General features: G+C 35.1%; 1 protein-coding gene across 2 annotated transcripts in view; it reads left to right on the forward strand.

Annotated features, from left to right (window-relative positions):
* CERT1 (ceramide transporter 1) overlaps positions 1 to 24,793 on the forward strand; it is a 159,072-nt gene that overhangs the window by 100,786 nt on the left and 33,493 nt on the right. For both annotated transcript variants that reach the window (XM_036763328.1, XM_036763324.1), the window contains exons 6-9: positions 1,867 to 1,950; positions 6,361 to 6,518; positions 16,666 to 16,758; positions 23,454 to 23,540. In XM_036763328.1, coding sequence (XP_036619223.1) covers positions 1,867 to 1,950; positions 6,361 to 6,518; positions 16,666 to 16,758; positions 23,454 to 23,540 — 422 coding nt within the window. The remainder of the gene's footprint in view (positions 1 to 1,866; positions 1,951 to 6,360; positions 6,519 to 16,665; positions 16,759 to 23,453; positions 23,541 to 24,793) is intronic.

Here is a 24,793-nt window from a genome sequence, read left to right on the forward strand (position 1 = left end):
AGAGAGAAGGAAGAGCATCCAGGAGGAGAGTGTGGACAGTTTCAAATGCAGCAGGCAGGTTGAGAACAATTAGGACTGAAAAATGATCATCACATCTGACAATTAAGAGATCACTGATAACTTTGAGGAGAACAGCTTCAATCAAATTATCACATTGAAAGGCAGATTATTAAGGGTTGAAGAGTGAGAGGAGAGAAGTTGATATGGATTTCAAGAAAGGAAGGAGAGAGAGAGAGAGGACAATAGTTTGTGGGAAAAGTAGGGTCTAGTAAAATTATTTCCTTGTTTTTTATCTGCTTTTCCCCCTCTCTGCCCACCCTCACCTGAAAGAGGTATGAAATATGGGTGTATTTGAAGGCAGTAGGGAAGGAACCAGTAGAAAGGGAACCTGAACTAGATCTTTAAGGGAAAGGAAAGAGTTGGAAAGATAAAGTGTTAGGTGAGGGGGACATCCCAATTATACCGTGAGGGATGGTGTGAGCAAAGGTATAGAAATGGGAGAAGGCAAAATCAGATCAAATTAACTCATTTAGTAGTAATATTTAATTTTATTTATATATAGCTTGTTTTAAGGTTTGGAAAGCACATTACATATACTTCCTCTTCATGATGATATTCCCATTTTACAATGAAGAAATTAATTCAGAAGGTTGTTACTTGCCTGAGGTCACATAGCTAGCAAATATAAGATGACCTATGAGCAAGGAGACCTGTTAGGGGAATGATCTAATGAACAGGCAAGAGGTAAGGTAAGGTAAGCTTGAGCTAGGGTGGTGGTAGGGGCGGAACAGAGAGCAAATATGAGATAAATGGCTGAGATAAAATGAGTTCATTCTCAGCTCCTGTGCATGCACAGCACCACCACTGGTAATAAGCATAGGAAATATTTGTTTTGGACGGGGCTTATACATGGGTGGGGAGAAGCATCAGTTAGTTTCTTCCCTCCTGCCCATTATTACTAGCAAATACATTTCCCTTCCCCACCTCATATACAAACTTCTTTCTCTTTTTGAAAAGGGTAACAATATCTCTTGAGAATGGTAGAAGTATAGCCTCTTTCAGTGGTGAAAAAAAATAAAAACTTATACCAACATTGTCCAAAAACACAGGATTTGTTGAGCTCTAGAATAAGCAAATGCAATGGAATTTAGAGGAGTTTTGCCTTAGGTAGAATGGAAGTTCCCTATTGCACAGCAGACAAATATTATTACAGAAATATATAGTTTGGTATAAGGCTTCCGGTAAAGGTAGCAGAGATGAGAAGTTTTGGACCAAGAATAATAGATAGGGAAGAGAGATAAGGAAAATACTGTGTTGGATGAAGAAATTGGGATATGTTCTTAGAAATGTGCAGAAGGTAAATATTGAAGTGATAAGATCCTGTATGTTATAGAAAAGTTAGGGGGGTGGATCAGGCATTTTGAGAAATGTATAAGAAAAAAAGAGCAGTGAAAATAACAGGATATGGGCCATTGAGGAGAGTCACATATAATGTGTGTAATGTATTCACCTTAGCCATTGATAAAGGCTTAGACCCAAACATATGAAAAGACTGTCTTTGCAGCCTTTTAAACTCTCACTCTTTCTCACTGATTAGCAGTCCAAAATATTGCAAGTATACCAGCTACCCAAATGTAACCCAAGAGATGAACAAATGGTAGTGAACAGCAGGAAATGGGATTTCAAAAGGCAGATGAATTCAAAATTGGGATGTGACCCAAATGGCAATAAGAATTGACTTTTTTTAGTGTAGATACACGTTTATATTAAACATGTTCTCAAAGTTGGTTCTGGCAGTTGGAAATAAATACATTCCAGATGATTGTGGTGTACTATAAACCTAACATATATAATTTTTTTTTTTAGTGGTAGAAGATGATGAAGATGATTTTCCTACAACACGTACTGATGGGGATTTATTGCATAATACAAATGGCAATAAAGAAAAGTGTAAGTATGCAAATTTGTCAACAGTGTAAAATTTTTTCTTTGGAAAGAAACTTGGTATATTTAGTGCTTCAGTTCATCAGTTAACAAACATGACTTGCTGGGGATACATACAACAGTGAAATAGTCAAACCCTCAAGGAGCTTACATTTCTGTCAGGGAAGACATGTTTAAATACAAATTTTTTTTAAATGCAAAATAAATTGCAAGATAATTTGTAGGGGGGAAGCACTAGCAGCTTGAAAGATCAGAAAAGTTTTCGTGAGGTGAGCTGTGAAGGAAAATAGGGGTTTTATGAAATAAAGTTAAGGAGTAGGAGTATGGGGGACAGGAGATGTAATGTCATGTGTGAGGAATGGTAAGAATGCAGTTTAGCTGGAGTGAGCAAAGAGGAGGAATGAATAATGCTGGAGCCAAGTGGTTTGAAGGGCTTTAAATGCCAAACAAGGAGTAGGTATTTGATCCTTGAGGTATAAGCCACTGAAATTGATTGAGCAGGGGACTGACATCCTTATATTTCTGCTTTAGGATTATCACTTTGATAGCTATGTGGAAGATGAATTGGAATGGGAAGTGACTTGAGGCAGGGAGATCACTTTTGTTCTAGTTTAGGTATTTTTTTAATTAATATAAATTAATTTCCGGGGAGGGCAGCAAATTCCTTGTAATATTCATAGTTAAGCGAAACAGATTCTCTCATTGGCCATGTCTATTCTGCACTCTGAATTCATTGCCTCTCTGTCAGAAGGTGAAAAGAATGTCTCATCATCTTTTTTCTGGAATCATAGATGGTCATTGTATCAATCCAAGTTTTATAGCTTACTCAGGGCTGTCCAACCTTAGGTTTTTATTGAAACAATAGACAACATATTTGGATTTGCCATTGTAGTGAGAGCTCTGCACAGCTCGGCTTCGTTTACTAAAGCATTTGTGTAAATTTCTATGCTTGTAGGCGGGCCTCATTTTGGACAGCCCTGGCGTACAGTGTTATCTTTATTGTATAAATTGTTTTTCTGGTTCTGCTCATTTCATTCTTCAGTTTATGTAAGTCTTCAAATTTGTTCATTTTTATAATAATAATGTCATAATACAACTTGTTCTAGTTCTGCTTACTTCACTCTGTATCAGCTCATGCAAATCTTTTCATAGCTCTTTGAAATCTTCTCTTTCTTCATTTCTTACAGCACAGTAGTATTCCATCATATTAATATACTACAGTTTCTTCAGCCATTTCTAATTAATGAGCATCCTCATAGTTTCTAGTTTTTCACCACCATGAAAAGCTCCTATAATATGATTGATTGATTAATTACATTTAGGGCTTTTTCCTCTCTTTTCTCTCCTTTGGTTATTTATCTAGCAGTGCTGTATCTGGGTGAAAGGTCATGTATTGTTTAGTAGATAGCTATTTCCAAATTGCTTTGTAGAATGGATGTACCCATTCATAGCCCTATCACCAGTGCATTATTGTGCCTGCTTTCTACAGTTTCTCAACATTTGTCATTTGGCTTTTTTGTCATTTTTGCCATTCTGATAGGTATGAGACGGAACCTCAGAATTGCTTTAATTATAGACAGATGTTGAACCATCTTCAATTTGTATTTTTCTTCTTAAAAGATTGTGATATTAAATGTTCAATTATAATAATTAAAATTTGGCTTCATGTAAGATTTGGGATATTTCTCTTTTGCACTTGGCATTTTGGGTTTTCTCGATGTTGGTAGTAATTCATATTTACAGAGTACTTTAACACTTCTAGAACATTTTCCTCATAACAACCTTATGAGGTAGCTTTTAGTTTTTGTTTTTGAACTTTGATTTCATAGCTTTAAGGAACTCCTAAAATAAGAGAATGTTAATTCCAGTTTTTCTTCCATTTCTCTTACCGCTTTTTACTACTTAATAATTTTGAAAACTTGATCAAGCGATTTCATTTTTCTGAACATTTCTTGCTTCATCTTCAAAATGCAAATAATTATGCTTTTCTGCATGCCTGAATGCAGAGGACTAGAAAGATGATGACATGAAATCCTTCCTAGCACCCCAGTTATGTGGGAGTCATCATTATCAGAGCCAGAACCTTCTAGTCACAACACATTTGCTGGGGCTAGACTGGAAACAGCTCTTCAGAACCAGTCACTTAAAATGCCTCAACTAGAAGTTGTGGAAACAGAGGGCAGCTAAGTGGCACAGTGGATAGAGCACCGGTCATGGACTCAAAGAGGACCTGAGTTCAAGCTGTGTGACCTTGGGCAAGTCACTTAACCCCGATTGCCTCAAAAAAATAAGTCATGGCAACAGTCTTCTTTCCCCGAAGCCACCTTTACCATGAGTCACTCTAGAAGGTTCTTAACCAGGGGACTTGAGATTTTTTTTTTTTGAAAAATATCTTGATAACTGTATTTAAACATAATTTATTTCCTTTGTAATCCTATGTGTTTATACATTTACGAACATTGCTCTGAGGAGTCCATATATTTGACTGGGGTTCCAAAGGAGTCAGTAACACAAAAAAGTTAAGAACTCCTATCTTTGGATTTTACTCTGTTTCTTCACAGCTTCCCCATCCTAGACTTTGCTATTAGCAGAGCATGAAATCCATGACATTTCAAATGACATTCAGTATAATTTCTTATCTTAAAAAGGGAGGGGGGGTATTCTGGCTTCAGAATACTTGATTTTCCATATAACATGTAATTTGAATTAGTGTTAAGCAGAGTGAAGATGTTAATAACTAACCACAGTTAAGAGTTTTTGTCTGTTTTTCATATATTGATATTTTTAGCCTAATATCCATATTTTTCTAGGTATTTGAAATTTTAAAAATGTTTTTCATATTTTTATAAGAGCAGAGTTAGCTGGCAGATTTTTAACTTTAAAAGGTTCTCTTTTATTTACTAATTACAAAATTATGCTTCAAAATGGTCTCTTCTCCCTCATTCTTCATAGCAACTATATAGCAAAACATACTCTAACCTTTTCCCAAAGGAAATTAAAAGAATTTTTTTTTACCCTCACCTTCAACTCATTAGAAAATATGCAAAGGAAAAGGTATTTACTCTTTGGAAGTTTGGCTTGAACTCCCTCCTAGAGAGGGAATGCAACTCAAAAATGCAGAGCATAAAGCACTTGTGGAACAGAAAAATCAAAATAACTAAATAAAGGAAAAGTCATGGAAGTTTACTTGTGTATCTGCCAAGGTTTAGGGTAGTTAACTTACAGAAGTCAAGCAAACTTACTTCTTTGTAATTTTCTTTTGTCTCTAAGCTAACCTAAAAGGTGTGGTTTCTGTATTTTTAATAATCTGTAAATCCTCTTTTGTGTGTTTAATTCTCTTCAACAAACATTAAGAAGCCGATGTGCATAGAATTGTGCTAAGAATGGGAAAACGTTGGTAGTTTAAATGACATAGTTCTGACCTGTACAGAGTTCACGGAAGATGCTTTGCTTCTGAAAATATAATTGCTCTTTAAAAAGGAGGTATACCAAAATATTTCTACAACACTTTCCAACACCATACAAGTTCTGCAAGCGTTCATATTGGCAAATTATTACCAATAGAGAGCCAGTATTTCAGCTTCGTCTGTCCTGAAATCATTTTTCCTAGGTAAAGTTTGAATAACAAATATATAAAATTAAAATCTTTAATGTGAGATGATCTACTTATTATAACACAGGGAAGAGTGACTAATAGCTAAAAAGACTATTAGGCCACAAAGTGTAATCTTGCTAAGCAAATGGGAGGGGTATTGTTTGAAGTTGAACTATGCTATTTTACTTAAGAGGGTATAATTAGGGACTAAATAAGTTTAATAGTGAGATTTGATATTTGGACTGCATAAAGTTATAAGATTCACTTGAAGAATTCCTTATTTAAATTATAAAGCTAGTGACATGAAGTCATTTGATAAGCAATAAATTTAAGCATAATTTGGTGTGTTAAGATTTTATAAGTTTTAAAAAGCACTGAGTATCCATTTAAAACCTTCACATCACCTTATTTGGCTCTATTGCTTACCTTCAGAGATGCTCTTTAAAAAAAATCCTGTGTTGCTTAAAATTTTTAAGGTGGTTCTTGCCATAATTAGGTGCCACTGTAAGCTGTCAGACTGTTCTTGTTAAAGTCTTTCTCCTCCCACCTCCCACATGATTCCCTGAGTGCAGAGTATGCAGCACAGCCAGTAGATATCAGGAAATAAAACCCAGCAAAATGAAACTGGACGGATATTTTCTGGTCATGATCTTCTTTACCCACAGCCTATAGATAGGAAGGGGCAAAATGTTGTCTGTGTGTAGGAAAAATACAATCCCAGGCCATTACTGCTGGCTCTCATAAAGTTTTCTAAAGATACATTATAGGGTAGAACTTTTTTTTCTTCAAAAGACTGTTGCTGACTGAACTGTCTTTTTCAGTATTTCCACATGTGGCACCCAAAGGAATTAATGGCATAGACTTTAAAGGGGAAGCGATTACATTTAAAGCAACTACTGCCGGAATACTTGCTACACTTTCTCATTGTATTGAACTCATGGTAAAACGTGAGGACAGCTGGCAAAAGAGACTGGATAAGGTAAGGCTAGTTTTTCTTTTCCTTTAAAAAAAACTTCAAAATTCAATATAATTTGATATTTTGATTAAAATAATATTTAAATTAATCTGACATCAGTGGCATCTGAAAGAAGTTTGAGTTTGACCTAAGTAATATATGGTGTTCTTTCTGTCGAAATTTTCCATATAAAAAATCTGAAATACAAGAGGTTAAATAAAGATAAGCTTTGGAAAAAACCAAAAAAACTTAGTTTTAATGAAAGTTTTCTGGCAGCAGGTAAACATTTGTTAACAGCCTACTATGTGCCAGGCACAAGCACTGGACATACAAAGAAAGGCAAAAGACAGTTCCTGCCCTTGAGGAGAGGCAGGGAAGGAGAAAGGACTAAACATTTAGATAACACCTGCTCAGCATCTGTCACCCTGGGGAGCACTTTACAGTTGTTATCTCATTTGATCCTCACAAGAGCCCTGTCATTATTATTCCCATTCTTCAGTAGAGGAAACTGAGGCAAACTGTGATTAAGTGACTTGCTCAGGGTCACTGAGAGAGTAGGCACCTGAGGCTAGATCTTCGTCAGGCCTAGAATTCTATCCACTCTGCCAGTAGATGCCTGAAGCTCACAATCTAATGAAGAAGACAGTGTACAAACAACTCAATACAAAAAAGCTATATACAGTACAACTAAGAAAAAAATCAGCAGAGGGGATGCACTAGAAATAAGAGGGGTTAGGAAAGGCTTCCTATGGAAGATGGGATTCAGAACTCTCTACTCCATTATAATAATGATATTTACTAGTTGACAGCTACTTGTTGTCTGTGAAGCATGTTCTCTTGAGGGGAATAGTAAAAATTTTTTTTAATTTGCTAATGCTTTTAAATTATGCTTCTTTAAAATTAAAACTATTTGAGTCTGAACACTATAGCACAAAATATTGTACTCAGTGACACAATACTTAAGTTGTTTAGATCAAAAATGTTTTAACTTTTAAAAGCAAAACCTTAGTGCTATCAGTACTTCTCAGCATTCAGAATTAAGTCTTAATTCAGCTATCAGTGTGATATCGCATTAAATATGCTTTACTTGTTTGTACTGAACTTTTACTTATGTGAATACTTTTACACTTTGGTTTAAAATATAACACTGATGATAATGCTACTGTATTCCTCAATATGTCTTCTATTTCTAATGTGAAATATTGTTCAATGACTTTGATCAAAGCTGAAATCTCATAGGTTTAGGGGTTGGTTTTTTGTTTGTTTATTTACATCTAATGCTTTCATCAGTGTAGAAACTCCTTCTACCTGGCCTGATATTATTGCTTAGAGAGTGTCCTGGACACTGAAAGGTTAAGTGACCCTCTTCAAGTCACAGTCAACGTGTGTCAGAGGCAGGACTCAGCCCTGAGCCCAGATCGGAGCCACCGAGCTATTTCTGCACAGTGTCTGAGTCACGACCCTGAGCTTGTTGTATTGTTGAATTGTTGTATTGGTGGTGGTAGACCATAGATGAATAAGGTTTTGTAATTCTCCAAAAAGTCAGATTATATTTTGGTTTCTGCAAGGAAATTCTTATGGTTGTATTTTGTTTTTACACCCATAGTATGTTTCATCATTTCTTCTGGACAAAAATTGATCATAGCAATTAATTAGTTTGGCTACTTTTTAGTGTTTTTGTTTGTTTTGTTTGTTTATATTATTGTAGTCATGTTTGTTGTTCTGGGTTCTGCTTATTCTGCTCCTTTATCTTCTCAGATAAATCTTCTTATTTTTCTCTGAATTTTTCATAATAGTTATTTCTTTTAAGCCACTGATTTTTCCATTACATTTATATACCACAGTTTGTTAGGATGTTGCATAATCAATGTACACCCACTTTATTCCTATTCTTTCCTACTACAAAAAGTATGTAGTGCCATTGAATGATAAACATAATCAGTGACATGGAGTGACAACTGGAAATATGACACTGATTTTAAGGGATGTTCTACAAGTGTTCCAGACTAGGCGAGAAAAGAGAATTTTAGAATTCTTTTAGAATTTCTTTAGAATTAGACTGTAGTTTAGCTGTCTTTCATGGTTACCATAAGTGTCTTTGGTTAACTGCCATCAGATGAGTCCTAAATAAAACTGTCTAAATAAAGAATAGACCTTTCTCCATTCTTAGAGCTGAACTTTTTATGTATGCCACTGATTGTAGTAAATACACACACCCACACACCCACACCCACAAGCAAAACAAGCCCTTTCAGCTCCTTTGATTCATGCTTCAGAATCACACTTTCAGTTTGCCCAGATTTGCTTACTCTCAGCTTTTAGCAGCCCGTTCTTGAAATATCTTTGCTATAAATGCTGTATGTCTAATACTGGAGAATTTACATCAGTCCTAAAATAGTTTTTCTCCATTTCCATTAGAAAAAAAGTAGCAGAATACGTTCTACATTCAGAAGAATGGTCTAAGAATATTTTAAGCATCCAAATTTTGTAATTTACCTGACTCTAAGAGAGATTGCCATGGTATATAGTACTCCTGTTTATTTGAGGTTCTTTCTTAGCTGTGATGGATATTAAGAAGTAGAAGAAACCTAAATAGCAACCTAAGAAACTAACTATTCAAAGGCCTCTTTGTTCACCTAAAGGCATGGATGAAAGGTGTGGTACTACTTGATTTTAATATCTTATCTCACTAAAAAGTACCAAGTCAGCTCTTTGGGCCACAGTTCTCAAAGTGCTTTATTGACATAAAATATTCTTTGAGATAACCTGTACTACCAGAAATCAAAAAGAAAATTTTGAGGAACCATTTTAGATTTGGAGGACAGGGAAAGAAGAAAAAAATAACTAATGGGTTAAAAAATATGCCTTTAGATTTTGAGATATAGCTTTTAAAGGTAAGCTCTTTATAACATTATAAAATCTTAATGGTCTTGTGCTACTTGACCTAATCCATGACTTGCTAAAGGAAATGAAATTGTTAATTTAAAAAAATTTGTGTTATCATTTTCATATTTATTCCCTTTATTTGCTAATGGGATGTGGATATCGTTTGTCAAAGAAATATCATTATCTCCTTCTCTTATCTTAATATGGAGATAAGTAGACATTTTTATTACTGAGTATGAACTGCCAGTTGGAATTAGTAGAAAATTTGAGTCATGGATAGTTTAAGATTATTTTCAGGTAAATTCAGTAACAAACCAAATGAGTGTTCTAAGAGCTAAGTCTAGTTGCAGTTATTAGCTGTACTACAAGTGGCAAGTATGAAAGTAAGTACTGAGAGAACCACATTGCTTTTGTGTGTGGGGTGGGGGGGTATGCATGCACGTGTGTGCATGCACACACATTTCTTTTTTTACTATTACATTAAAATTCATAATTTGGGCAGAACCCACAAAATAGCAGAGGGAAGCAGGGATCCAGCCCAGGACAGCCTGGATGGTCACTGGATGAGGTCTATCGCACACGGAGTGAAGGGGAGCAGAGCTCAGCATGGGAGGCAACAGGACCAGCCAGACCAGGAGCCGGGCAGAACAGGCCCTAGCACCCTGAATCAGTGAGCTGTGGCAGTTGCTAGACTTCTCAGCCCACAAACACCAAAGACAACAGAGAAGGTTAGTGGGAAAAGCTGCAGGGGACACAGTTCGTGGTTCGGCCACCACCCCAGAGGCAGCAGGAGAGGTGCAGCTACAGAACTACAGCTGCAGTTACTTCCGGCCCCAGGCCCATGTGGTGGGAGGAATTAAATGGCAGATCAGAGCAGGAGTGCAGAGCCTGCTGAAGATTTGTGTCAGGTCCGGGTTGGTGGTTCTTGAGGAAGGAGGAGTACTGGGGTGGAAGAGTTGGCTATATAGAAATAGCTCTGAAATGAACGGCACATCCCCTTAAGCTTGGAACAAAGTACTCTTTGCTCTACAAACAGTCATACCCCAACGAAAAACTCAAGGGTCAAGTAAGTTGGCTAGGAACATGGCCAGGCAATGAAAACACACCCAGATTCAGTCTCAGACTTTGGAATCTTTTTTTGGTGACAAAGAAGACCAAAACATACAGCCTGAAGAAGTCAACAAAGTGCAAGAGCCTACACCAAAAGCCTCCAAGAAAAACATGAACTGGTCTCAGGCCATGGAAGAGCTCAAAAAGGATTTGGAAAAGCAACTTAGACAAGTAGAGGAAAAATTGGGACGAGAAATGAGAATGATGGAAGAAAACCATGAAAAACAAGTCAATGAACTGTTAAAGGAGACCCAAAAAAATACTGAAAAAAACATTGAAGAAAACAACACTTTAAAAAAATAGACTAACTCAAATGTCAAAAGAGCTCCAAAAAGCCAATGAGGAGAAGAATGCCTTGAAAGGCAGAATTAGCCAAATGGAAAAGGAGGTCCAAAAGACCACTGAAGAAAATACTACCTTAAAAATTAGATTGGAGCAAGTGGAAGCTAGTGACTTGATGAGAAATCAAGATATTATAAAACAGAACCAAAGGAATGAAAAAGTGGAAGACAATGTCAAATATCTCATTGGAAAAACCACTGACCTAGAAAGTAGATCCAGGAGAGATAATTTAAAAATTATTGGACTACCTGAAAGCCATGATCAGAAAAAGAGCCTAGATATCATCTTTCAAGAAATTATCAAGGAGAATTGCCCTGATATTCTAGAGCCAGAGGGTAAAATAGAAATTGAAAGAATCCACCAATTGCCTTCTCAAATAGATCCCAAAAAGAAAACTCCTAGGAACATTGTCGCCAAATTCCAGAGCTCCCAGGTCAAGGAGAAAATACTGCAAGCAGCCAGAAAGAAACAATTTGAGTATTGTGGAAAAACAATCAGGATAACACAGGATCTGGCAGCTTCCACATTAAGGGACCGAAGGGCTTGGAATAATGATATTCCGGAGGTCAGTGGAGCTAGGATTAAAACCTAGAATCACCTACCCAGCAAAACTGAGTATCATGCTTCAAGGCAAAATATGGATTTTCAATAAAATAGAGGACTTTCAAGCTTTCTCAGTGAAAAGACCAGAGCTGAATAGAAAATTTGACTTTCAAACACAACAATCAAGAGAAGCATGAAAAGGTAAACAAGAAAGAGAAATCATAAGGGACTTACTAAAGTTGAACTGTTTTGTTTACATTCCTACATAGAAAGATGATGTGTATGATTCATGAGACCTCAATATCATAGTAGCTGAAAGGAATATGCATATATATGTGTATACATATATATAATCTATGTGTGTCTATGTATGTATATATGTAGGTATATATATACACACACACAAAGGGCACAGGGTGAGTTGAATACAAAGGGATGATATCTAAAAAAATAAAATCAATTTAAGGGATAAGAGAGGAATATATTGAGAGAGGGAGAAAGGGAGAGATAGAATGGGGTAAATTATCTCGCATAAAAGTGGGAAGAAAAAGTGGTTCTGTAGGAAGGGAAGAGGGGGCAGATGAGGGGGAATGAGTAAATCTTGCTCTCATTGGATTTGACCTGAGGAGGGAATACCATACACACTCATTTGGGTATCTTACCCCACAGGAAAGAAGGAGGAAGAAGATAAAAAAGGGGAGATGATAGAAGGGAGGGCAGATGGGGGGGGAGGAGGTAATCAAAAATAAACACTTTCGAAAAGGGACAGGGTCAAGGGAGAAAATTCAGTAAAGGGAGATAGGTTAGGAAGGAGCAAAACATAGTTAATGTTTCACATCATGAGTATTGTGGAAGGGTTTTACATAATGATACACATGTGGCCTATGTTGAATTGCTTGCCTTCTTAGGGAGGGTGGGTGGGGAGGGAAGAGGGGAGAGAATTTGGAACTCAAAGTTTTTAAAAACAGACGTTCAAAAACAACAACAACAACAAAAAAAGTTTTTGTATGCAACTAGGAAATAAGATACACAGGCAATGGGGCATAGAAATTTATCTTGCCCTACAAGAGAAGAAGAGAAAGGGGGATGGGAGGGGAGTGGGGTAACAAATGGGAGGGCTGACTGGGGAACAGGGCAACCAGAATATACGCCATCTTGGAGTGGGGGGAAGGGTAGAAATGAGGAAAAAATTTGTAATTCAAACTTTTGTGAAAATCAATGCTGAAAACTAAATATATTAAATAAGTTTTAAAAAACAGGAAAAAATCTCATAATTTGGATTAAATGTTGCTAAGCGGAGACTATCCAAATTATTGAATATTTTCAAGAAATTGTCATTTCTAATATGTGTAGTAACACAAAGTAATGATTTTATTGGCAAGTTTTAATTCATATAGACCACCTTTAATTATTAGATACCCATGATTTAAAACTAGTAGACATAAGTGTATCACATATTCCCTAACCATCATGCTACTGTTTACATAGCAAAGGCTTTTTTCATGGTGTAACAGTAAACCTGAGCCAAGGCTGAATTAACTTGTTTGAGTTTATGAAGTATCACCAATCCAAACTTATTCTGGAGGCTATTAGCTGTAAATGATAGGCCACAGTTTTTGTCCTTGTTAAGGACATAGAAGCATAAGAATGGCCATGTTAGCTTAAATTGTTATTTTCTCTAGACTGTTATCAGCAAGTACCCTAACAGTGGTACCAAAGGATAGTAATAGGAGGAATTTATTTATGGTCCTACCAGAGAGTGTTAGTGTACATATTCTACAATAGCTTAATTATATTCATAATGTGCCATTAAAGTAAATTGCCTAACCTCATTGAAATTTATATTTCATTCTGTACCTCTTATGAGAATAGACTATTGTTTACTGCCAATTTTGTAAAGTAATATTTTTAAATTTGTCATTAGTGTAACTCTTTTAAGCTTCAAATAATAGGCCCTCATTTTAGTATCCTTTAATTTGATGAGAAACTGCACATTCATCCTATTGTAGAGTTGAGGCATAGTGTAATATTTACTGCTCATCCTCCTAAAAATATTGTATGAGTTGGATTAGCTTTTTAAAGACCTTTGGAAGAGGAAGGATATAGTCTGTTTAATAAAACCTAGCCTTAATGTGTGATGATTCTCAGTGCTGATTTTGTTTTATTTTTAAACTTTTAATAAATCCTGTTGAGAAACTGAGTTGAGTATACCGAGTTTATTAAGTGCTTTATCACCAAATAATGCACATCATTGAAGGTAATTCTAATACTACCCCGCCTCAGAAAAGAAGAACCTCAGGCAGAGTACTCTTCACAAGGCTTCAGTCCTATCTCCCATCTCCTAACAAAAGAGTCTTAGGGATCAGCAAAACTATGTGACTCTTCAGAGCTTTAGTCTCTTCATTGATAATAAAGTGGAAGTGATATTTGTTCTGCCTATTTTACAGGCTCATTAGGATCAAATGATAAAATGTATACAAGGCTTTCTGTAAACTTGAATTGTTCTGTAAGCCTAAGATGATATTTTTAAAGAAAGAAAAGTCTTGCATTATACCTTGAGTCTGCCTTGTCTGAGCCTTTTTAAGACTAATGTCTCTTGTACGTGCTCATAATTTTAATATGTGCAGTTTAGGGCCTGCTTCCTTATGCATTCCAGTCATTAATAATCAGCTAAATCATTCTGGCCCTCTCCTAGACCCAGTTCTCTATGCACCCCTTCCATTGTAACTTTTTCGCACTACTCCAGCCATAGATGTTCTTGTCTTTTCATTGGCCTCTCATGTCTTTTGACATTATTTCATGTCTATTGATTTTGTTTCCACAGCTAGATTATGACATCATTTAGATCAGGGATTAGTTAGACTTCAAGTCTCTAATAGTGTCCTGTGCATGAAAGAGCTTCTCAACGAATGCTTGTGGGAAGGCGCAAAAGGGTTCTAATCTGAGTAGAGAGAGCATTTATAAGAAATGTTGTAAAGGTAGAAACAAGAATTGGCAACAAATTGGATGTCTGGAGTGAGTGCAAGAGGAGTCCAGGATGACACTGAGATTACAAGCCTGTGTAACTGGAGACGAAAATGCCCCAGTCATAGGGAAATTTGGATGTGGGGGCGGGTGGGGGGGGGGGGAGGGAAGATAATGAGTTTTGTTTTAGACGTGTTGAATTTGAGATTCCTATAGCATCCACTTGTAGATCTCATAAAGGCAGTTCTGCTTACTTTGCATCAGTTCATATAAATGAGTCCATATTCATCTTTTCTTGAAGAGTAGTAATATTTCCCTTGTATTCATGGGCCATTACTTGTTTAGCCATTCCCAAATTAATGGCTGCCTACTTAAATTTGAACAAACAGTACAAATCTATGTCCAACACATAGAATATTTTTCAAAAATTATTAATAGAATTGAAACTTGTCATCGAAGTTAAAAATTTAAATCTATTCTTAATGATTGAAAATGAATTCCTAACATTGGATAGACTTTTTCTTTGACCATTTCTAAGCAGTTTATGTTTTGCACTTTGTAGTTTATTTGTTTTTTTTAATATATTTTCATAATTTTACCTTTTCAGCCCACTAAAACCTTTTCTTGTTTCTTTTCTACACACACTAATATGAGTAAATATCCAGATAATGATGTATTATTTGTGCATATACAAGTGTATGTCGGGGGGTAGGTGAGGGGAAATTGCACTATAACCATGAACTTTTTTGACTTACTTGGGTAAAACAAAAGAGAAGTTTCTCTTTAAACTGAGAAGTAGCTCCATAATGGACCATCACTTATGGTTAGCTTTGTGTTCTACATGTTTAGATTTTTGACTCTATTTAGGATTGTAAAAGTTCAGAATTTTCAATTAAGTATATAAAAATCACCACTTGACAAACACCAAACCATGTACAATTTCTCAGAAACATAGTAAATCGTGGTATCTCAATTAAAACTGAATTTTCTTGGTTTGGTGTACTTTTTTTTACCTAAGCCGAGGGAAATTTTTTTCTTTTGTGGTTAAAGGCATTGATTCATATTTGTATATGAAAGAACTGAGATTTGTAAGGAAACTAGAAATTCTTTAGGAGGAAAGGATCATCTCAGGTTTGGGGATGAACTTGGTTTTGACGATTACTTGAGGAAGGTAATAGTTGTATTTTTAAACATTATTTTAAAAATCTGTATTACTGCTACAGTTGATTCCTCTGTTGGCAACTTTTGCTGTGATTTATTCTATTAGTACTTACTAAATATAGCAGGAAGTTCCTTAGATTGAAAATTCCACCCAAAAAGACCACTAACATTTGGAGCTTTTTGATCGCCATGAGTCTCTTCCTGCAGTGGGAGAAGTTGGACCATTTCACAAGGGCAAAAAGCAGGGCACTGAATTTAATAGTCACTTAAACAGTAACCCTTTTTCTGTTCAGTGCATGTTGAAATGCTTGTTAATATTTGTTCTTAAGTTAACGTGACTTTTTTTTAAAAGAAAATATTACTAGAAAAAAACTGCTGTGTAGTAATCAGTATTACCAAGTTGGAAAGCCTAACTTTGGTTTAATATGGTTTAAATTTAAATCACTAATACCTTATCATAACAAAAGACATCAGTGAAATGTATAGAAATATGTATTGATTGGTCATCTTGACAACAGACTTAATTAAAAGTATCTTCATCTGACAAATGAATAAACTGAACATCAGAAGCAAGTGATTTCAGTAGTTACACGTAGAAATTGCTAGATGCTAGACACGAGCACTGATCCTCAGTGTTGTAACATGTAGAATTTCATTAAATCAGTTATAACAAGAAGTAAAAACAGGGCTTCTCTTGGTTTCAAGACATGTTTTTAGCATCCTTTGAATCAATTAATTCTTCTTTGCTTTGATTTGGTAATATCTCCATCCTCTCTGAGAACAAACATGGTACAATTATCAGTGAAGAAGAATTTATAGGAAGGCATTTTAGGCCTTTTTGTTGCTTCTAACTGTCTAGATATTTTGGCAGTTGTTAAATCCAATTGACTGATTATATCATTTTATCTAGGAAGAAATTTTAGTCTTTGTATAATGAATGATAACATTCTTGAAAAGTGAGTCTAAAGTATAACACGTAGTTACACGTAGAAACCCACTGTTTAGTCACATATGCCTAGACACCACTTGATCAAATTCCAGATTCAGTGAGGCCCCCATGTAAAGTAAAGCAATATTATTCATAATAATATTTTTTAAAACCTTTTTCATATATTTCAAAAGATGAGGATTTTTTTCTCTTAATTGCCTATTTTTTTAAAAACAGGAAATTGAGAAAAAAAGAAGGATAGAAGAAGCCTACAAAAATGCTGTGACTGAACTTAAGAAAAAATCTCATTTTGGAGGACCAGATTATGAGGTACGAATTTCATTCTTTTTTTATGTTGAAAAAGTAAAGTCTCCCAGAAACTATTAACTTGGAAACTTCCTTTCTCATCTGGTAGACTGTTGAATTCTATTGTTGCTCTTAAATGAGACTATTAAGAGGGAATATCAGGTTATTAAATCTTAACTTTCCAAATCAATAACTTATTTTAAGGAACCAGTGCATGTTTAATGTTCTCTAACTGCCAAGGAAGATTTTCTAACGTAATTTTTTACCTCCTTCAGAGGAATAGCGTGACTAAGTGTTATATTTGTAGTCAGAAAAACCTAAGTTCAAATTCTACCGCAAACATTTTGCAACTTTGTAGCAGTGGGTAAATCATTTGGCCCCTGTGAGACTCTAGCAACACCCCAAGATATAATCTACCAAATTAGATTTAGTGCAGTTTGCCAAGTGGAGAGAACTCTCATGACAAAACCTCAGAGGGTTAATATGTTTACCTAATCCATTTGTAATATTTTGTTTTAGTAAAAATAGATCTCAGAAATAGATCAAGATATGCTTTCTAATGCAGGTTAATTTCCATGGTATAGCAGGAGTTCATCCTTTTGCCCCCCCCCCCCCCAAAAAAAAAAACTTATGAAGGGAGATTGCCAGTGGAAAGATTAATCTTCTTTTAGCTCATTAGCCATTCTGGTGGGTTTTTTTTAATAGATGTAGAGGAAGGATTTTTAACTTAATCTGAATTTTATGATGTTTACCAAGTAATTACATAAGAGATTGTTCATAATGCACCGCAATTAGCTGTGGCATGAATACTCAGATTTGAAAATTATATAAATCATTATTATCTCATTTGGTTATTAACCAGTCACCAAATTGATTCACTACATTGTCTTCAGAAATTCATTTATAAAATGTTATTAGCCAAAGCGTCTATTCTTCTGATAAAATAGAAGTATATTATATAAAATACCATGTATCTGGAAATAATTAATGATCAATAAATGTTAATTTCCTAAATTAGAAGAATTTTGAGAGAAAAAGCATGCTTGATAGTTATAAAAAAGATCAAAAGGGACTAAACCATTAAGATAAAATAATTACTGGCAAATTCAACCTATAGATTTTTTTAGTAGAAGAAACAAAATTAGTTTCTGCCTCTACAATTCACAGTTTTTCTGCTATATTAACTTTATTTTTATTTTAAAAATTCTACTGTGGAATCTACTGAGATTTTTGATGTTAGCTATGGTTTTACAAAATTTGTAAGAAGTTTCCAATTGGATCCTTCTGAAATGCATAGTAACTATTAGTTATGCTGTTGTTTGCTAATTTATTGGTAGCACTTTTTCCTTACTTTAGCGGTTTCAGTGCTTTTATTCTGCAGCTAAGCAGATTATTTTAGCATAGGTTCTCATCATTTAAGTAGATTACTTGTATATTCATTTTAGAACCTACACTGATTTTTAGCCCTTATAAAGCATTCACTTGTGGTTTAGAGTTAAAGAAGCTTCTTTTTGTGTTAAGGTCTGTTTCTTTAAGGTCTTAAAGCAGTTATCCCTTTGAACATGAATAGTTACATAGGCTGGCTTTTATCTATGATCAAGTGTGCTGACTTTTTTCTTTGATTGATTTTTAAGTGGGAAAAACATACATTATACAGAGTCTGCTCAGAAGCAAATGAATCTATCAAGTCCTTGTCCTTGGTCATAGTGGATGCAAAAAAGAGTTGTGTCTGGGTCGTTGCCAGCATCATGACATTGAAGCAGAAAGATGTCACTGCTAATGACCTCATTATGGCGCCCTTTTACATTGACAGTATAGCAGACTATTTTTCTTCCTCTTCTCTCCCCCACTCCCTCCAACTCCCCACCCCTCCATTGCTACTATAGCCCTTAAGGAAAATAACTGCTTAAAGAGAATCTTGGCAGCTTTTTAAATGTACTGATAAAATAATTTAGACAGCTGTCTAAATGAACTATTCTAGATATAGACCCAGGACTCATCACATTTGAAAAATTATCAAAGATCAAAAGGAAGTTGTCTATTAAAATTAGCCCACTGCAAATTGATTCTGTATAATGTGAATATGTCCTTGATGCTTCTTAAAAATACTTTTATTCATCTCTAGTTGATTACCTAGGCCTTGTCAGTGTATCTAGAACTTCTCTACACCTTTCAAGGTCCAGTCTCCTCCCCCTGCCCAACTTCATTAAAAGAAGATAATTTTGCTTCTATATTGAAAATGTCACTAGTGTAACCTTTATCTTTTCTTTCTATTTCACAGTGTCTGTTTTTTTCTACCAAGGTACTGTTCTTGGCCTGTGTTATCTTCATTAACAGAACGTTTTGCCTTTGTTCATGTTATTCTCTCCATTCCTTTGCTTGTGGTACTCTATTTTGAAATTCATCTCTGATGCCTTCCTCAGGATGCCTTCCATGAATCTTCCCTTCTTCATGTCAGTAATGACTCTTGTCACTTAGGTCTCATGTAGCACTTGGTTTTATACTTCCTCTGATGCAATTATCATGTATTAGTGTTTCAAAATTTTCTCTGCCTTAACCTCATTTTAAATTCTAAGCTCTATGAGGACACATTGTGTTTCATCAAAACTTTCTCTTTCTCCCAGAAACTAAGATTCTCCATATAGCAAATACTTAGTAAGTTTTAGAATTGAATTATTTATAGAGAGCTGGCCTTAGAGCCAGGAAGAAGACCTTGATTCAGCTCCTAAATTTGACATATACTAGCTATGTGAAACTGGGGAAGTTAGTCTCTCAGTGTTCTAGAAAATTAAGCAGAGAAGCAATTAGAGCAAATAGAGGGACTTTCCCCACGTAGAAACTTCCTGTGCTAATGAAATCACAGATTTAGTCTGTATCCTTTACCCGTTTCTAAGATTTCTCCAAATCCCATGGAAAGTGACATCACACACATATTTAGCCTGACTTCTTATTTAAATCCTCAGTCCCGTATTTTTTTAACTTACCTGTGATCTCTCACTTTCATCCCTCCTTACATCCTGACTTTATCTTCATTGTATTCCAGACCTTAATCTCCCCACACCCAAATTTTTTCAATTGTCTACCAGCTAGATTCTTTGCCTACATTCTGGTTCACAATAATGTGTCTCTCAGACTACTTGAGTTATATGAAGACATTTAGAACCTTGCTTCTTTTCTTTACTAGCTTCAATTTCTTTTCCGTTGGTTCTTTGCTTTAAGATATCATTTCTCTTCAGACTTGAAAAATTTTACTTGTTCTACATGCCAACCTGTATACTTACTATTTTTCTTAGAGATATCATGGTATAGGGAAATGAGCTCTGGATTTGAAGTCAGTAAAGATCTGGTTTCAAATGCTGCCTTTTACCCTTCCTAGCTGTGTGGCCATCGGCATGTTGTAAGCTCTCTGAGTCTGTTTCCTTATCTATCAAATGGTGATAATGCCTGTTGTGCCTACTTCACCATGCTGTTTTTAGGATTGGGTGAGATAATGTGTTGTACTTTGCAAATCTTAAAATGCTACTTAAATATCAGTTTATTTCTCTCTTACCTTTTGCTGTCAAAAGTTCAAATATAGCTTGGATTAGATTTTAGATTATAGGTATTTCATCTAAAATTTCTTCAAGTCTTAATAAATTTATTTGCTCAGAGTACTAATGCATCTCAGAATCACAATTCCAGATTTCAAAGATACTTCAGTGGCCATGTAATCTAAACAAGAATCCTCTCTTTGATATACGCAACAAGTGGTAATTAAGCTATTGAAGGATTGTCTTCCAAAGTGTGGGAATGTACTGCTTCCCACATACTTCCACTTTTGAATAGCTATATTTATTTGGAAACTTTTCCTGGTTAGTCTAGATTTTCTTCTTTCCAAATTTTGTTTTTGGTCTTATGTGGTAATGGTCATTTAATTATAAAGTTTCAAGCAAATTTCTTCATTTCTACCCCTGAGGCCAGATTAGGCAAATCATTCCCTCTTCAACACGGCAACTCTTCAGATACTTGAGGCTGGTCCTCATGTGTGTCATCTGTTTCTTTCACCTGCTTTCTCCCTGACACACAGCCATAGTTGTAGCATCTCCGAATTAAATATCCCTTCGTCTCTCATACAGCACAAATTTTGAGACCTTTTGCCTCCCTGGTTGCCTGCCTCTAGAATCTATTTAGCTTATTTAAGTTTTTTCCTAAACAGGAGTAAGACTCCAGGGGAGAGCTCACTCCTTATGCCTAAAAGTCTATCTTAAATAATTCAGGTCAGTTGAATTTGGATTTCACTAAACCTCCTAGATCTTTTTCAGACAAACTAATATCTAACCATGGCTCCTCCATCTTGCATTTGTGAGGTCTTTTTAAAATTGAAACTAAAACATTTAATTTTATTATATTTGACTCAGTCTTGTCACCTATTGGTCTTTTTTTTTTTTTAATCTTGATTCCATCATCCAGGGAGTTACCTATCTTTGTGTCACTTGAAAATTTGGCAAATATGGCATCTTGTCTAAATCATTGGTGAAAAGGTTGACCAAAGGTCAAGCACAGATCATTGGTACATTTTGCTGCACAACTTTCTTCCAAGTTCATCTCATTAACGGTTACTCATTCATCCAGTTACAAATCCGTAAAAGTGTACTATTGCCTGTGTGTCTTCATCTTGTCCACAAAAATGACATGCAATTCTCTATCAGATGCACTGCTGAAGTAAACTGTATCTATAGCATTTTTCTTATCTACCGTTCTAGTAATCTTGCTCAGAAAGGAAATAAGCTTAATGCACTGTAATATGCTCTTAATGAAGCAGTGCTAGTTCTTTGTGATTAATTTCTTTTCTTTGTGTTCATTCATCATCTATTTATATCAGTTATTCTATGTGCTTTGCATGGTCCTGCTGTCCCTTCTTTGATTTAGAAATCATTTTTGTTTTTCTTAACTTTCACACTAGCTTTAGTTCATTCTGAGCTATCTCTTCTGACATTGTTACAGAACATAACGTGATTAAAAAAAATTAATCCTGTATCCTTCACCTGTTTTTGTATTAAATACATGTCTTTAAAACCTCAGTAGGTTGATGAGTTCCCTGTGGATCCACATTGGTCTCTTTAGACAACTCCCCTGATCACAGTGATTTCTCTTTATGTCTTCAGAATTTGATTCCTGAGAACGTACTACCAAAAGACCTAGATATAACAAATGAAACTAAAAGATATTTCCTTGAAAAAAATTAACAAAATTGGCAAGCCTTTAGCTAACCTTAATTTAAAAGAAAAAAGAGGAAAATAAAAAATATGAAATACAAAGGTAAAATAACAGCATAAAAGAAATAAATTATCAGAACCTACCATATACAGCTAAATATCTACAAAACTCATGTCAAAAGAAATGATGCTTTATCTACCCAAAAGATAAAATACCCACATTTAAAAAAAAATCAAGATATGTCTTTAAAGGAAACTAGCTGTAAAGAATCGATGAAAAATAATTCTTAATGTAAATGGATTTACAGGAGAATTCTCTCAACCTTAAGAGAGTTTAAAAATAATTGATAACTTACACATTCTCAAAAATTGAAAAGGAAAGCATTCTACTAAGCTCCTTTTATGAGACAGATATAAATAGAGAAGGATAAAGCTAAGAAAGAACTATAGAGAAATGTCATTAATACATAGATTCAAATATTTTAAATTAAGTCCTGACAAAAAGAGAATCTTCCATTCTTTCTGGACTGACTTCCCTATAAATTTTTATTCATGTGGAATCCTCCTTACCTCTAAACTTTTAGACACCTGTGTTCCCAAAATTTTGCAGACATATCAAACTATATGTTAGGCTTTCCTCTACGTTACAGATTCCATGATGGAGTGCTCACTGACTCCTGTGATTCATACCGTTTCCACCCCAGCATCCATTTCCTTCCTGTTGCTAAGAGTGATCAATAATAGCTTTTCCCCCTTTTGGTTTGTCTCCTTTTGAAGGCTGTGGTTATTATTTAGGCTGTTCAAGAAGTTATTAGCTGCTCTGGTTTTGGCAGAGGAGGCACTGGTTATAGTAATTGGCCTGGTAGTTGAAGTTCCCCGTGATTACTTTATCATGATTTTGTGCCTGGATTATGATGTGTTGCCTAAACTCTTCATCCTTTTGCTACTTTCTGTCTAGGTGGCCCATAGACACCTTTATACATACTTTATAATGCAATCACTTTTGTTTCAATCTCCCTACTTTTGTTCCTGCTAATTTTCCGGAAATAGAATTCTTTCAACCTCTAGCCTTTAAAGACTAACTCATATTGCCTTATTCTTCTTCCATGTGACCTTCCTGGTCTAATTCACATTAATTTTCTCTTCCTCTGAACCCCCAAAGCACTTAACTATTTGTCTTATTTAGCATTTAATCACATAGTGTTTTTAACTCTGTATGTTATTCTTTTTTATTCTCAACCAAATTATAAGCTTCTTGAAGGCAAAAAAAAATTTAGTGTAATATCTCCCACAATTTGTGAGCGTTATCTGAGGTACATACTAGCCTCCAATAAATACTTGAATGAATGACTATAGAATTACAACCTTTACGTATGATACATTGTAAGAAATTGTTCTTTAAATGTGATTAATGGCATAAGTCAGATCTCAGTAGAGTAAGATTGGAGTTAAAGCTCTGCGGCACAGAATGTTTCTAATGTATGCTTAATTGTGCTCTTTCTTTTTCCTGTGTGTTGGAAATAGGAAGGTCCAAATAGTCTGATAAATGAGGAGGAATTCTTTGATGCCGTTGAAGCTGCTCTTGACAGACAAGATAAAATAGAAGAACAGGTATTTTTAAATTTAATTTAAATATTAATATTATAAGCATTCTTTCCTATATGCAGAAAGTTTGTTATATTATTAGTATTTGAAACCAGTGGTGCTGTTCAATTGAAGAATGAACTTGGCCTACAGTAATGATTTGAACTTAGAAATCTTTCAGAAAAATTTCCTTGATTTCATTTCAGTTCCAATATAGCAGATAAGAAAAAACTGCAGTCTTCCTTTACAAGGCCAGGCTATGACTGAAGCAGCATATTGGGGATGGGGCGAGAGGCAGATTGTGATTTTCTTTTCTACTATAGCCAAGCGTAGTCTGACATAATAGTAATTTTGCTGTAACTCTGCACTGTTAATTTCTTTCTGTCTTCCCAGTCCTCACAGGAAACAGACAAACACAGCATATTTAGATCCATTTCCTTAGTGATTCACAGGAAACTGTTGGAAAAAAGGATTAAATATGCAAAAAAAAAATCTTACTTCATCAATAGTAATTTGCCTGGTACTTTTATCCTAATTTTCAAGAGCTATTAATATGATAAACTAGAATTTTGGATACTTTATCTTCTGTTAAAATATAAGTTTGGGTGAAAAATAAAGTAGCAGGTCGTTTCCATTAGTAAAAGAAAACTATAGAGAATCTAAGTTGTTGTGAGGCTCTTTTTTGTTTGTTTCATCAAATATTTTATATTGAATATTGCTTAAAATACTATCAGGCTTTGGAATTTTGTGGTGTCATTTCATCATAATGCTATTTATCATAATGGAATTTGATCCATAGTATTTTTGAAAAAATATAGCCAGGAAATATAGAGTTATTTTCATTAAATCCTTTATAATTTGTTGATAGGCAATGTGTTATAATGGATATAAAGAGCTAGCCTCAGAGTTAGGAAGACTGGGTTCAAGGATTGCCCCTGACACATATTGGCAGTGTTGAACCTGGGCAAGTCACTTAACTTCTTAGTGACCCCTAGCAATCCTGAAACATGAAAAGTTGCAAAAGAGTGGCTGCTTGTCTTTGCTAGAGGGAATTTCCATACTGGCAGTTTCCTACACCAAGGAAATCACGGATCTGTCTGGAATGTGTTTTGTGTGTATGTATGTATGCGCCCTACCAATGTGTATTACCCGTATAATTAACATCAGAGTAAATAGAAGCACGGTTATTCTGTTTCTCCTCCTTTAAAAATATTCTAGTCCATTCTTCTTCTGTCAATACTTTGCATTTAGTTTCAAAATCAAAACAGAAATAATGTCAA

Source organism: Trichosurus vulpecula, chromosome 1 (assembly GCF_011100635.1).
Source record: "Trichosurus vulpecula isolate mTriVul1 chromosome 1, mTriVul1.pri, whole genome shotgun sequence".
Lineage (NCBI taxonomy): Eukaryota > Metazoa > Chordata > Mammalia > Diprotodontia > Phalangeridae > Trichosurus > Trichosurus vulpecula.